At 42.6% G+C, this 15,905-nt stretch overlaps 1 protein-coding gene across 3 annotated transcripts in view; it reads left to right on the forward strand.

The window, feature by feature from the left end:
- Positions 1-15,905, forward strand: part of papola (poly(A) polymerase alpha) — a 104,974-nt gene that overhangs the window by 62,400 nt on the left and 26,669 nt on the right. For all 3 annotated transcript variants that reach the window (XM_072493580.1, XM_072493581.1, XM_072493582.1), the window contains 4 exons: positions 10,976-11,029; positions 12,677-12,796; positions 13,018-13,127; positions 14,387-14,508. In XM_072493580.1, the coding sequence (XP_072349681.1) occupies positions 10,976-11,029; positions 12,677-12,796; positions 13,018-13,127; positions 14,387-14,508 (406 nt within the window). The remainder of the gene's footprint in view (positions 1-10,975; positions 11,030-12,676; positions 12,797-13,017; positions 13,128-14,386; positions 14,509-15,905) is intronic.

Below are 15,905 nucleotides of genomic sequence, written 5' to 3' on the forward strand. Positions count from 1 at the left end.
ATGAATAAATTGGTAAATAGAATTATGGTAGATAAACAATGGGAAACATTGAAATAAATGTTCATCAAAAATACATTCCACTGAAAAACAAAATCTCAAGAAGGACCCAGATGTGGCTCACTCAAAGTTTTACGGATAGTAATAGATTAAAAGAAGAGGTTTAAAATGTTGCAAAGAAGTCCATATTGGGGTATTTTGGAACCAGCAAAGGACCACCAAAAGGTTTATAAAGAGGGAAGAGAAAGTGAATGGGAGTAAACTAGAAGCAAAAACAGAAGAAATTATCAAGGAAATGAAGAAATGGCAAAGTAATTGAACAAATATTTTGTCTTCCCAGTAGAAGACACGAGTTTAATACCAAAAATAGACGGTAGCCTGGGGGTGCTAAAAAGAGTGGGCAAATGAAAGTAATTAATATTGGCAGAGAAAAAGTATTGGAGAAACTTAAGGGACTAAAATATGACATCCCTGGGACTGACAGGCTATACGCTAGGGTTCTAACGGAGGTAGTGGATGTGCAGGCTGCGATTTAATTGTTTAGATTTAGGAATGGTCCCATCAGATTGAGGTAAATGTAGCATCTCTTTTCAAGAAAGGGGGAAGAAAGAAAACAGAACATAGCCAATCATTTGTCATTGGGGAGTCCAATGTCAGTCTTTGGGAAAATCCTGGACTCTATTGTTAAGAAAGTCTTAATGTTCGGAAAGTATATGATTAGAACAAGACAACATGATCTTACTAAAGGAAGATCCTGTTTTGGCAACTTTATTTTAATTGCATTACATTACATTTGAGGATTTAATTAGCAGGGTAAATAAAGGTAAGTCAGTGGATGTAAAATACATGGATTTCCAAGAGGCATTCAATAAGTGCTGCGCAAAAGGTCATTAGATAAGGTAAGGGCTCATGGTGTTGGGTGTAATATTTTAGTATGGATTGAGAATTGGTTAATGGAGAGGAGGCAGCAAGTGGGCATAAATGGTCTTTTTAAAGTTGGTAGGCATTGACTAGTGGGGTGTCAGGATCAGTGCTGGGTGCTCAGCTATTTAAAATATATATTAATGACTTTAATGAAGGGACAGCGAGTAATGTGTCCCAAGTTTGATGATACATAGGTGGTGGAATGATAAGCTGTGGGAAGGACACATGCTGCAAAGAGATAAAGACAGGTCAAATGGGTGGCAAAGGATGACAGATGGAATATAACGTAGGGAAGACTGAAATTCATGTTCATCATAGAAATAGAAAAGCACAATTTATTTTTAAAAGATGTGAAACTTGTAAATATTGTTCAGAGAATCTTGGGTGCCTTTGTCAGGCAACACTGTGCCGATCAATTAGGACTGCGGTGAGGAGAAATTACTTCACTTAAAGTCGTGAACCTTTGGAATTCTCTACCCCCAGAAGGTTTTGGATGATTTAATGTTGAATACATTTAAGGCTTGGGATAGACCGATTTTCTGTGTCTCTAGGGACCGAGAGATATGGGAAGTGAGCAGGAAAATGGAGTTGAAGCTCAAGTCTTGTTGAATGGTCGAGATCGTATTGATCGGAGTTGAGGCTCATTGGGTGGTTTGGTCTGCTCCTTGTATTTTATTAATTCCATTTATTCCATAGGAAAAAAAGCTAACCTGTAATGAGAACCTAGTCACAAAAACAGAAAATACTGGACAATCTCAGCAGGTCTGACAGCATCTGTGGAGAGAAAAGGGAGTTAATGTAACAAGTCTGGATGATTCTTTATCAAAGCTGAGACCTTAGTATCTGATGTTTTTTGTTCGCACGTTTTATGGCTGTTTGTGGAACTGAATATGTAGGCTGACACAGGAGCAAAGACTGGGGGAAATCAGATTTAGGTGCCAAAGAACACATTTTCCTCAGTATTAAACATTTCAGGAAATTGGTAGAATCTATACCTTCTAGTTGACAGCATCCTGTTATGGCAGCAGACATAAAATTGCATGCAATTTGGAGAATTCCGTCCAGTACCAAATGTTAGAATAACAAACTCTTCAGCTTCCATCAGGATACAGGAAAAAGCTTGTCTGAAGTCATCCTTATTAACAACTCTAAATTTGTCTCACACTGCATCAGTACATATTCTGTCTAGACGTGTCACACACTGTCTAAATATTACTGTAGTCAGTGTTCTAAATTTTCACAATTCATCTGAGCTCCAATATGCTGTCGTCTCTACCATCCCCACTGTTTTGAAATCGCAACTCTTAGAACATAAAACACGCAGTGCAGAAGGAGGCCATTTGGCCCATCAAGTCTGCACCGACCAACTTAAGCCCCCACTTCACCCCATCCCTGCAACCCAATAACCCCATCTCTAACCTTTTTGGTCACTAAAGGCAATTTAGCATAGCCAATCCACCTAACCTGCATGTCTTTGGACTGTGGGAGGAAACCGGAGCACCCAGAGGAAACCCATGCAGACAGAGGGAGAACGTGCAGACTCCGCACAGACAGTGACCCTGGGAATCGAACCTGGTACCCTGGCACGGTGAAGCCACAGTGCTATCCACTTGTACTACCATACTCTTATATGGTAGAGCAGGTTGTGTGCCTGGAGGTGGCTTATGAAGATTGAGACTGTCCAAAGCGGACACATCTGCAGCAGATTTCTCTGACTCAGTTATTGAGCTGGAGTGTGAGTTGGAGGACTTCTGACACATAACCGGAGGAAAATGAGTATTTGAACAACTTGCTCCAGACTTTGGTCACATCTTGTAGACGGATAAAGGATCAGAACAAAGTTGATGTGACAAAAAGGGTACTTAGTAAGAGAAGTCCAGAGCAAGGATCCATTGGAGCGGAGGGAGGGTGGGGTCTATCTCAACAGACCCTGCCACTAGTACTGGGACAGCTGCACCTGAATCGATTGGGACCAGGCAGGGTCCAAGCAACAAAGGTGAAACCTGTATGAGGGGTGAGCTCGGGTGAGAGTTAGTTTAAAGAACTATTCTAAAACAAAGTGAGTAATAGTGGAATTGTGTATTTAAGCACAACGCTAAAAGAAAAGCAAAAGCTGTAAAGAGAAATATGAGACAAATATTAGAACAGAAGGACAGTGGGGTGTGTATCCCAAATGAGCATTCTATATGAAAATTCACAAACAAATCTAATGAATTGCAGGCTGGTGAGTTAGAAGCAATGAAGATCCAAAGAGACTTTGATCTATTTACGTATATCATTAAAATGTCATGAACAGATACAAAATAATTCAAAGGCTTTTGGAATGCAGGCCGTTAGAGTACAAGTGCATACAGTGTCAGAAGTTATGCTATTCTATAAAACCCTAATAGACCACACCTGAAATACTATGTTTAGTTGTAGGCTTCACACCAAATTAAACATGTATTCACCTTTTGAGGGAGTGCAATATAAATTTAATAGAATGGCACCTGGTGTGATTACAAAAGGAAATTCCTACGAGGAGAGATAGAGGCGGGTCTATGGGTGGATGCCCTAGGCAGGGTTAATACCGCCTCATCGTGTGCCAGGCTTAGCCTGATACAATTTAAGGTAGACCACCGGGCACACATGACAGCGGCTAGGATGAGCAGGTTTTTCGGGGTAGAAGATAGGTGTGCGAGGTGCGTGGGAAGCCCAGCAAATCATGTCCACATGTTTTGGGCATGCCCGAAGCTTGGAGTTTTGGCAGGGTTTTGCTCAGGCAACGTCCACGGTGCTAAAAACACGGGTGATGCCGAGTCCGGAGGTAGCGTTCTTGAGTGTCAGAAGAGCCGGGAGTTCAGCGGGCGAAAGAGGCCGACGTCTTGGCCTTTGCCTCTCTGGTAGCCCGGAGACGGATCTTGTTAATGTGGAGGGACTCGAAGCCCCCGAGTGTAGATACCTGGGTTAGTGACATGGCTGGGTTTCTCAGTCTCGAGAAAATAAAGTTTGCCGTAAGATGCTCTAAGATGCTCAATAATGTTAGGGTTCACCCAGAGGTGCAGCCGTCGTTCTTTCTCAGGAAAATTAAAATGTCAGCAGATGCAGTATTCCAAAGGGAGGGGGGGGTTTGATCAGAAATAAACTGGGAATCTAGGACGAAGGAACAATGCATAGAAATTAGAGTCACCTTGCAGGAGTAAAGTTAGAAAACATTTCATAGAATCATTTGAATACCTCCAGTGCAGAAGAAGGCCATTTGGCGCATCGAGTCTGCACGGACCCTCTGAAAGAGCACCCCGCCCAGGCCTAGTCCCCTGCCCTATCCCATAACCTCATGTAACCTTTGGACACTGGGCAATTTAGCATGGCTAATCCACCTAACCTGCACGTCTTTGGACTGTGGGAGGAAACCGGAGCACCCGGAGGAAACCCACACCGATATGGGGGAATGTGCAGACTCCACAAGGTCAGAATCGAACCTGGGTCCCTGGTGCTGAGACCACAGTGCTAACCCCATGCTGCCCTTACAAACAAATGGTGGCAGCATGTTCTGTAAGCAGCAGATGGTAGGTGCATTATTAATTTTACACCGGAGACTGATCTCTGTTGTCCAAAGTCAGTTACGCATTTAAAAAAAAAAAAAAAGAAATTGCTGTAAATACTCAGGTCAGGCAGCATTTGTAATAAGAAAAACAGTTGGCATTTTAAATCAATCTTTCAGGTGTCAGTAATTCAACCTCCATATGCGGATAAGGATTGTTGTCATCCTGTGGGGAGGAGAAACTACTTAGCATTACTGCTCCTTTAGAACTTTGCCATGTACAGTCATCATGACTTGATATTTCTGCTCCCTTTTCCCCATCACATTTTAATAGGCTACTCACTGGAAGGATCTGAGATCACTTATTAATGGCTCTGAATCCCATAGTCTTACTATTGTCAATGATTTCTCTTTTCTAGGTTTGTACAGTCTAGAAACACTTTTTTAATAATAATAATCGCTTATTGTCACAAGTAAGCTTCAATGAAGTTACTGTGAAATGCCCCTAGTCGCCACATTCCGGCTCCTGTTCAGGGAGGCCGGTACGAGGATTGAACCTGTGCTGCTGGTCTTGTCCTGCATTACAAGACAGCTGTTTAGCCCACTTTTAGAAGGTTTCTTAGAATTTTACCTTCATTTGTTTATGTTCTCACACTTGAATTGGTTTAAATCATCATTTCATCAACCTCTGGTTCCAGAGCCTGTTGTCATAAATCCTTTCTAGGAATCAATATACATCTTATTTAATGTTGCACAGCTTTCAAGCTTCTGGAGCGTTCAAGGTGGTGTACCACTCAACGTGTTAGTTGCCTTGGTGCCTGGAGTAGTTCAGAGTGAGTGACTATAATACAGGTTTATGATTTAATTTTTGTTCCCAATGCACATGTTTTGTCCAAAGCAGCACTTTGAGCTCCGCATTGGTGCTGATTTGGGATGGTCGAGATCTAGAAGATATTCTGGAACTCCATTGCATCTTATTGTGCAGCTTAATCATATGGATTTATTTCACAGCCATGATCTCATTAAATTGCAGAATCAACATGAGGGACTACTGCCAACACCGTGTTCTAATGTTTAAAAACAGAAGGTTTCTGCTATTGTCAGATACAGCTGAGGTGACCCCAAAAAGACAATGCAATTAAATAACAGGTTCTGAGCCCTCCTATCAGGTTTTGGTTCCTTTATTCCTGAAGTAGTGCATTCATTACTCTTCCAAATAGTTTGGAGGAAGCCGGGGTCTTAGTTTCTCTTGGACGGAGTGGGGATCTTTGTTTCTCTCGGAGGGAGCGGGGATCTTTGTTTCTCTTGGAGGGTGCAAGGGTCTTAGTTTCTCTTGGAGCGAGCAGGGGTTCTTGGTCTCCCTTGGAGGGAGCGGGGGTTCTTGGTCTCCATTGGGGGGGACCGGGGTTCTTGGTCACCCTTGCGGGGACCGGGGTTCTTGGTCTCCCTGGGGGGGGGGTTCTTGGTCTCCCTTGGGGAAGGGGGTGGGGAGACGGGGGATTCTTCGTCTCCCTGGGGTGGGGGGGAGACGGGGGGTTCTTGGTCTCCTTGGGGTGGGGGCGAGATGGGGGGTTCTTGGTCTCCCTGGGGGGCGGGGGACAGGGGATTCTTGGTCTCCCTTGGCCGGGGGGGGGCGTTTCTTGGTCTCCCTTGGGGGGAGGGGGGGTTCTTGGTCTCCCTTAGGGGGAGGGGGGGGTTCTTGGTCTCCCTTAGGGGGAGGGGGTGGTTCTTGGTCTCCCTTGGGGGGGGGGGGTTCTTGGTCTCCCTTGGGGTGGGGGTGGGGGGTTCTTGGTCTCCCTTGGGGGGGGGGGTGTTCTTGGTCTCCCTTGGGGGGGGGGGTTCTTGGTCTCCCTTGGGGGGGGGTTCTTGGTCTCCCTTGGGGTGGGGGTGGGGGGTTCTTGGTCTCCCTTGGGGGGGGGGGTGTTCTTGGTCTCCCTTGGGGGGGGGGGGTGTTCTTGGTCTCCCTTGGGGGGGGGGGGTTCTTGGTCTCCCTTGGGGGGGGGGGGTTCTTGGTCTCCCTTGGGGGGGGGGGTTCTTGGTCTCCCTTGGGGGGGGGTTCTTGGTCTCCCTGGGGGGGGGCTTCTTGGTCTCCCTTGGGGGAGGGGGTTCTTGGTCTCCCTGGGGGGGGGTTCTTGGTCTCCCTGGGGGGGGGGGAGGTGGTTCTTGGTCTCCCTGGAGGGGGGGGGGGGGTTCTTGGTCTCCCTGGGGGGGGAGACGGGGGATTCTTGGCCTCCCTGGGGAGGGGTGATACAGGGGGTTTCTTGGTCTCCCTGGGGGGGGGGTGATACGGGGGGTTTCTTGGTCTCCCGGGGGGGGGGTTCTTGGACTCCCTTGGAGGGGTGGGGGGTTCTTGGTCTCCCTTGGAGGGGTGGGGGGTTCTTGGTCTCCCTTGGGGGGGGGGGGGGCGAGAACAGGGGGTTCTTGGTCTCCCGGGGGGAGGGGGGTCTCCCTTTGGGGGGGGGGGGGGGGGGGACTTTGTTTGTTTTTTTGTATCTCTTGGGGGGGGGGGGAGGGGTTAGTAGCGGGGTTCTTGGTCTTTGACTTCCTATTCTGGACCACAATCAATAATTGTCTGAGGACTAAATCCGTCATTAAAATCAAAAAGGTAGAGGCAGTTAGCGGTACAGGCACATTTGTGGAGAAATAAACTAATTTGTGCCGATTAACTTTTTCAATTCCCACCATTTCCTGGTTTTTTTTTTCCTATTTCCAACTTCGAGCTATTTTGTTTTGTCAAGGATCAATAGGACATCAGTTCATGGAGTAAACTGGTGAAGAATCCATTTGTGAAAGGCAAGACAATGAATATGGAGATACAAAGTTGAAAGAGAATTGATGAGCGAGGCATCTGTAGAGATACAAATATACAGGACAAAACAGTTGGGCCATAATTACAGCATGGTATGCAGTTTTGGTGCAGCATCATTATGGAAGGGACATTAAAACATTGTGTAGATTCACTCGGATGATGCGAGAGATGGGTGCTATTTCCACTGGGATGGAGAAGGTCATGAGTGGTTTTAATAGAGCGTTTTAAAATTATGGCATGAACAAGAAAGGTTGTTTTATTTGATTGGTGAGGTATCCTTTTAAAATTGTCTTTGAAGAGATGATTGGGGGGTATATTGGGACATGGGACATCATTGCATATTTTTAAGGAAATTGAATAACTATTTCAAGCTGTTGCTTTGTCCTGACACTGGAAATGGGAATGGTGTTAGAATTAGTTTTAGATTGCTGTCAATCACGTTCCATAATCGGTGGGGCACTATTAATTTTGGTGTTTAAGCAGTTCCTAAAAATTGGTTCGGGCATATTGCCAACCCTTAATTGACAATATGAACAAAGTTCTGTAACTTTATTGATAATTTAGTAACCAAATCTTAAAAAATCAACTTCACAAACTGTAAGTTCTAACCAAACACATTTTCTAAGTTGGTTGAAAATGAAAAAATGATAACCACAGGGAGGCAGAGTCCAAATTGCTTGTGACTGTTGACACTGAAATTTCTAATGATATGTAATAATCTTTATTCGTGTCACAAGTAGGCTTACATTAACAATGCAATGAAGTTACTGTGAAAATCCACTCTGGTAGATATTTTCGCATCAGAAATTGAAACTATATTTATTAAAAATGACCACATTTGTGCACCGTGTTAGTCAGGCTTTCTCATTTTAAATTCATGTGTCCACATTTTTCAGGAAGCTTGTGCTCTAACCGATCGCCTCTTGCTAATGGGAGTACGACATTGCCACCACTGGCAGATGAGTGCATTTACAGTATAGATTGTTTATATGGGCAATGACCTTTGTAAATGTAAATTTAATAATTTATAATGGAAAAGAAAAATAAGGACAATGCATGGCTTCAAAGTGAGAACTGAAGTACATTTCCAAGCCCTCGTCTGGTGTCCCTCAACCTTTTCTGTTTCATTGAAGACTGCACTTGGTCTTGACTATCCTTGTGAAGATAATTACAATTTTTGCTATGTAGGGGGAAGCTATGCTCCATTTTAATATATGTGTATCGAGGGTTTTGTGAAATACTTTGGAAGTTCATTTTTATTAAACTGTCTTTACCTACATTACATAACTTGTTATGATGTTGCTAGTGTATAGTGATTTATATTTTTTTCCTTCCCATCCTTTAAGATTATGTTGTTCCCCATCTAAGATGGGGAGAGATCCCCTTGCTTTCTATCAATGTTGAACCATTTAAAACTCAACCTTTAATTTAAATAGGTGGTTTTCCTTTTGTAACAGAGAGCTGAGAACATACATGGTAACAGTATTGTGCAGAGGTTCACTGTTTTTGTTTTGGTTTTTTCCAAGGTCTTTCTTCGACCATTAATTCCAGTGGCTTTGTCATGCTGACTTCCATTGTATGTCAACATTGCAGCAGAAAAAACACTAATTTGTATAACCTCCAGGCAATTGGATAAGTACCTAAAGAGAAGTGGTTTGCAGGGCTACTGGAAAAGGGAGGAAGAAGTGAGATTGAGTTCTTGCAGAGAGAGTTGGCATAGACTTCAACCAAATGGCTGCCACTTGTGCTGCAACTAGTCTCGGATTCTGACTTTCTTAATCCCTCTTCCTCCATTGCTGGTTTGAAGTTGAAGACTGATGGGGCTAGCCTGTAACATTTCTCTCTTCTGTAGTTTTGATTATTTTTCCTCCACCTTAATAGCAATGCTCATGGTAACTGGTGATGTCACTCAAGCTTATCCCATTTCCTCTACATGTAGCATGTCAGTGAAAGTACTCTGTAGGCAGAACAAATGTTGTCCTTCGATATTAAAGCGTCTTATATTGGGCCCATGTTCAATGCGTTGGTTTGGTCACAAATCATATGTGACATGATTAGAATCCTGGTCTACCTGATTTCATATTTTGATGAATAAAATGAGTAATAGCCATTAACATGGAGTATGGATGTGTACGTTTTGTGCGTTTGGTAAATGGAGCGTTGCAAAGCAGCGTTTTGTGTTATTTCATTGTGTGTGCTTTACTTCCTTCGTTACTGCTTATTGATTTATCTGGTGAAATAGTGTGCAACACGGGGGAAAACATCAAATTTCAGAACCACGAAAACACCAGCAACACTATGGAGGGGGGAAGCTGTCATCATGGTCAGCTTGACCAATCTGAATAACCACAGACAGCAACCCCAACCAATAACGAGCAATTTCAGCAGGGCACATCATGGTGCAAGACAAGGTGCATCCAGCCGTAATCTGGATGGAGAGCAAGGGCCCGTCTCATACGAGTCAACATTCTCCACAAGCCCTTTGAAGTCAAAGTACTGTTCGCTAGCTCTGGACATAAATTCCGAAGCTCTGCAGTATGATTAAATTCGTGACAGAATTTCAAAATTCCAAACTGAATTGTGGTAGATATTAAAATATACACTTGAAGAAGTGTTTACCTGTATTGTATGCAAGATGTTTTCTGCTAAAATTAGTGCACATGGCTAAAATGGTGTCGCTGTAGCCATGACTGTAGCCAGTTACTAACTTCTGTTGGACAACACTGTTTTAGATCAGATATCTCTGCCATTGTTGCAGGAGGTAGGAATTAGCAGACACTAGGTTGTTAAGTGATGTGCAAGTTAGGAGAAGGAAGGGAGCTCACAGGCATGTGGGTCCCTAATTTTAATCCATTGGATTTTATTACCCGAATTTCCTGGGTTATTGATCAGTGTTAATGATTGTAAATGTATTTGGACTATATTTTGAAAATAAACACTTTTTCTAATTGTTCGATGTGACTCATTCTGTTTGCTGATGCTGCTTGTAAGTAATGGGCACATGACAAAAGCCCATTGACTAGGTTACTGGTTAGAAGCCAGTTTCTGTAACAATTGGATTAGTAATGAGATCAAGTGGATGCATGCATGACAGCATGTAGGGCCAGTTGTGGTAAACAAAGTAGGATTAGGATCCATTATCTCATTATTGCAGTAGAAGGAGTTGCCCTGATGGATGCAGTGCTTTGTAGAGGTGATGGAAACCATGATGAGATTAGAAGTCACCCATAACCTTCGTCTTCTCTGGCACTGGGTGAAAATGCTGTTCACATTCCATTAAAGTGTACCATGGAGTATTGTAGAATCATTCAATATGATTGCTTCGACATTTCCATTGAGGCATTTTCTGGTGTAGCAAGGTCCCTTTTGTAATATATTTGTTGGATGTAAACTACATTATATTGGGATATTTCATTAGGCTACACCTGTTTGGACTTGATCATTTTCGAGCCACATTTTTGAAATAAAAATCATAAAATTATGACATTTCCAGTGGAACTATGTTTCTGCATAACCCAGAAACTATACTTGATGTATAACTGAGTCGTGAGTAAATAGGTGCGTTTCAGCTCTAATCTTGAAGGAAATTCGCCGAAGCTTAAAGACGAGATTAATTTTCGAGTACATTCAAACAAAGTGAAAATTGGCAAGTATTTCACAAGACTGAAGTATTGAATTTGTTATTTAAATACACAAAGTAATTTATCTCCTCCCTTTCAAAGGCATTACATTGTGCTGCTGGCAAGTGCCCCAACGGAAAAACAGCATTTAGAATGGTAAGTTCTGGAGATTGTTGTAATTAGCATTTAAAATTGGTCACTGAGTTGTTATTGTCATGAGAGCTGAAAGACCCCTAGTTAATATGAAAAGGGCTGTTAATGTTATAATTTGACAATTTTCTCATTAGAAGTTTGGGTATACAAATGTCATGTAATAGCCTTCTATCATCTCTCGGCTCCAACAGTTGAGTAGCCTATTGGCATATGCTTGGTCACGGTTAACGTTTTCATATGGAATGGACACTTGTATGAGATATGGAATGGTTATTGGCATCCCATGAACCATACACCATTAAGCCAGGGGAGTAGTGAAAGGTTAAGCATAATACACAGAATAACTTGTGGAATGCATTTGCTTGTGTTCCTTGGCAAGCATGCCTTTTGTTTTTAAAGCAAGACAAGCCAGCATGGTCTGTGCTGAGAGTATGGTGCATTTAAAACTTTAGCAGCTGTCAAAGGGTAGCTGTTCTTATTTTTTAAAGAAGGAAATGTTGATTTACCACATGAACTATCCTTCTGTACCTTGTATTTATTAGAGGCAAAGGGCTACGTTGGAGTAGCTCAGTAAATGTTTGGGGCTAATGTATTGAGGGAGAGCTGTGCTGTTGGAAGTGCTGTCTTTTGGATGAGACAGCAAACCGACATCCCACCCATATTTTCAGACCTATACAGTACTATTCCCAGAAGAGCAAGGAGTTCTTCACATGTTCCAGCAAACTTGCCACTCCCGACCATTGACATCAAAAGCAGGTTAATTGATTAACCGCATCATTTTGGTATCTTTTTGTATATAACAATCGCCTCATTTGTCAACAGAAATGGCTGCATTCCAAAGTATCTGATTTGATCTTCGCTAAATTGCTTGAGTCCTGATAAACCATTATATAAATGCAAGTTTATTTGCTCTAATATCACTTAATTGTATTTGCTTACTTCCTTGGATGTATAGCTCTCCCCAGGTGCATTTTTGAAACCAATCCGATAGAAGCTGGCTGGGCGGCATGGTGGCAGAGTGGTTAGAACATACAGTGCAGAAGGAAGCCATTTGGCCCATTGAGTCTGTACCGACCCACTTAAGCCCTGACTTCCACCATATCCCCCTAACCCAATAACCCCTCCTAACCTTTTTTGGACACTAAGGACAATTTTAGCGTGGCCAATCCACCTAACCTGCACATCTTTGGACTGTGGGAGGAAACCCATGCAGACATATGGAGAACGTGCAGACTCTGCACAGACAGTGACCCAGCAGGGAATCGAACCTGGGACCCTGGTGCCGTGAGGCCACGGTGCTAACCACTATGCTATTGTGATGCCCCAGCAGTGGTTAGCACTGCTGCACAACTGGGCTAATGACCCGGGTTCGATCCTGCCCCTGAGTCACTGTCCATGTGGAGTTGGCACATTGTCCCCGAGTCTCATACCTCCCAACCCAAAGATATGCACGGTCGGTTTTTTTAAATTTGATTTATTATTGTCACATGTATTAGTATACAGTGAAAAGTGGATTGGCCATGTTAAAATTGCCCCTAAAAAAAGGATAGAAACTAGCTGTAGTTATGTTAAGCCTTGACAAAGTGCAGTGCCATATGTAGTTTGCTGGAGCTCTTCATCTCCATTCAGTAATTATTTTTTTGTGTTTAGGGTGGGTTTGGTGGAATCCAAAATCCGAATCCTGATTAGCAGCTTAGAAAAGAATGAGTTCATTACTCTGGCTCACGTTAATCCACAATCATTCCCAGCTCCCAAAGACAATCCTGAGAAGTAAGTAATTTTGTCATGTTTGTGACCATTTTAAGGATTATAATTTGCTTTATTTTAAATGGTTGCTGAACAGGAGGATAAAAATGCAAGATGAATGACCAGCAGTATTCAAGGATAGAAGGTGATTTGACCGGAGAGAAGAAACATTTGTTATGCTTTGCAACATACTTTTATACAGTATTTCAAGTTGAGGTCTCTCACATGGTGCTTTTCTATTTCAGGGATGAGTTCAGCACAATGTGGGTTATTGGGATAGTCTTTAAGAAAGTGGAAAACACTGAGAACTTGAGTGTCGACCTGACTTATGACATTCAATCATTCACAGATACTGGTAAGAGGCACTTCTGGTTTTGTGAATGCTGCAACTGTTAATATACAGGGAATTCAACTTTTTTTTTTCCGATCTTGTTTGACGGGCCAGCCAGTACGTTATTTTTTTCGTCCCAGAATCTCATGCAAATTATTGCTGAAAAAAATGTACTGTTGTATAACAACTTTGGTTACTGATATTCTGGGTAGAATTTGGCACACCCCCTGATTGGGGGGGTGGGGGAGGGGGAGGGACACCAAAGAACCCTAGAAACCAGTTCTGTGGGTGCATCAGTTAATCCACCCTTGCTTTCAGCCCAGATAAAAATTTATTGTCCAACTACCAACTAAATTTAACAAGTTCTCTTAAGTGTCTTGTGGTGAGGTCAGCAATTGTGCTGCTGTACAGGTTTTGAATATGGCCACGCTTGCTCAAAACTGACCCCCAGCCCTATGCACATTTCAGTTATCTGAACCATACCTTCTTATTTGTCTGGTATCTCTAAATCCAGATGTCACTTAATTCAGTTTTAATACAAATCCTTCATGGTTTGGGTACTTGATTTGTGGCTCCTAAACTTTCAGTCCCAGACAAATGTGCCATCTAAACCGTGCAGTGACCCAAACATTACTGCCTCAAGTCAGCCTCTTTACTGTGCACCTATACAATAAAAGCTTCAAAGATACATGTACTTAAATGAATCGGCAATCCACTATAGAAAATAGAGGACACATTAGTTCCAACCATGCTTAAATAGAATAATCAAATTTCCAGTGCAGAAGGAGGCCATTCAGCCCATTGAGTCTGCACCAGTCCTTGGAAAGAGCACCTTACTTAAGCCCAAGCCTCCCCCTATCCATATAACCCAGTATCATACCTAACCTTTTGGGCACTTATGGGACAATTTATCATGGATAATCCACCTTGCCTGAACATCTTTGGACAATGGGAGGCAACCAGAGCACCGGGAGGCGGCCCACACAGACCAGGGGAGAAAGTGAAAACTCCACACACACTGACCCAAAGACAGAATTGAACCTAGGTCCCTGTAGCAGTGCTAACCAATGTGCCAACGTGCCGCCCAACTGCATACTCCCAACTGAAACTTAAATTACATTTTCTGTGGTGGCAGGTTCTTTTTCCTGTCCTATTTGAAGGGGGGAAATTCCTGCGCTTGGCATCTTTTGCATATTCAGGAATGTTGGATGAAGACGGACCCTTGATGGTGTTAATTGTAAAATAAGCCAGTCACAGACAACTAATTTCACCTACCCTTGCAGTTTATAGACAAGCAATGAACAGCAAAATGTTTGAAGCAGATATGAGGATTGCAGCAATGCATGTGAAGAGAAAGCAACTTCATCTACTTCTACCCAGTTATATTCAACAAAAAAAGAAAAAGGTAACTTGTATAACCTATTATTTAAATTTAGATATTCTGTAATTTGAGTAATTGTCTCCCGTGTGGCTGTGCTACACAGGTGAACACGGCACAAGAACAAGAGATAGGAGCAGCAGTAGACCACACGGCCCATCGAATCGTCTCCGCCTTTCAGTATGATCATGGCTGGTCTTCAGCTTCAAGTCTAGTTTCCCACCTGCTCCCCATGTCCCTTAATTCCCCGAGACACCAAAAATCCATCTATCTCTGCCTTTAAATGTATTCGAAGATGGAGCATTCTCCACCCTCTAAGGTAGAGAATTCGGAAGATTCACAACTCTTTTGAGTGAAGCAATTCTTCTCACCTTCGTCCTAAATGATCGGTTCCTTATCCTGAGACTGTGTCCGTGTGTCTTAGACTGCTCAACCAGCGGAAGCAGTCCCTCTGTTTCTACCCTATTAAGCCCCTTCAGAATTTTGTAGGTGTCAATGAGACCACATCTCATTCTTCTCAATTCCAGAGAATATAAATCCAATTTATTTATTCTCTGGACATCCACGCTTGCTAGTTTCACACCTTTTAAAAAGTATTCTGTTTGTCTATTCTTATAATCAAAAGTACACCTATTATAAAGAGCTAGTAAGTAAACGAGGACAATTGAAAATTTTGGTCTGGGTTGCATATTATCAGATCTCATTTATTTCCCTATCATTTGTAAATAAAATATTTTTGTTGGACCACAGAAATAATTGGATTTTTTCAGTCTGCCAAAATGCTGCAAATTATTGCTATACTCAGACAGATTCCATTATAATTGATCTTTGGGCAATTATCCAACAGATATTGATATTTTTTTATTTCCATGCAGTCTGTCAGGCCACTTATCAATGGGGACAGATTTCCTTTTAGGGGTAACTGGTTGTAACTGCACCCGAGGTTCAAATTGATTAAAATTGTAGCAGTCGGAAGAGCATGTTAAATTCCTTGCAGTCATGGAACGGTGGGATGCAAGTTAGAGTGCTGAATTGCCAAGCTCCACTGGATAGTGTGATCGGAGAGGGGTGGAGTGAAAGGTGAGAGGGTGAGGGATAGAAAAGCCTGGTAGTTTCTAACCTGAAAGTATCAAAGTATTTGATGCCCAACAAAATTAAATTCCTGGAAGAAGTGTTGCAGTAACATTTGCAATACTGAATATGAAGTGAAACTACCACATCCCATCTCTTATTACGATTCATTAAATGTGTTTCGGAATAAGACCAATCACATTCTTGGCTAAGTTTGTAGTACCAGTCTTCGGATGAAACCTATTTAAACCACATCTTGGCATTGAAAAAAAAACCTGATTTCTTGTGTACTTATTTCATGGTTCATTTTCTTCACCTACCTCCCAAGGTATATAATTACTCTATGACCTTTG

This window comes from Scyliorhinus torazame, chromosome 2 (assembly GCF_047496885.1).
Source record: "Scyliorhinus torazame isolate Kashiwa2021f chromosome 2, sScyTor2.1, whole genome shotgun sequence".
NCBI lineage: Eukaryota > Metazoa > Chordata > Chondrichthyes > Carcharhiniformes > Scyliorhinidae > Scyliorhinus > Scyliorhinus torazame.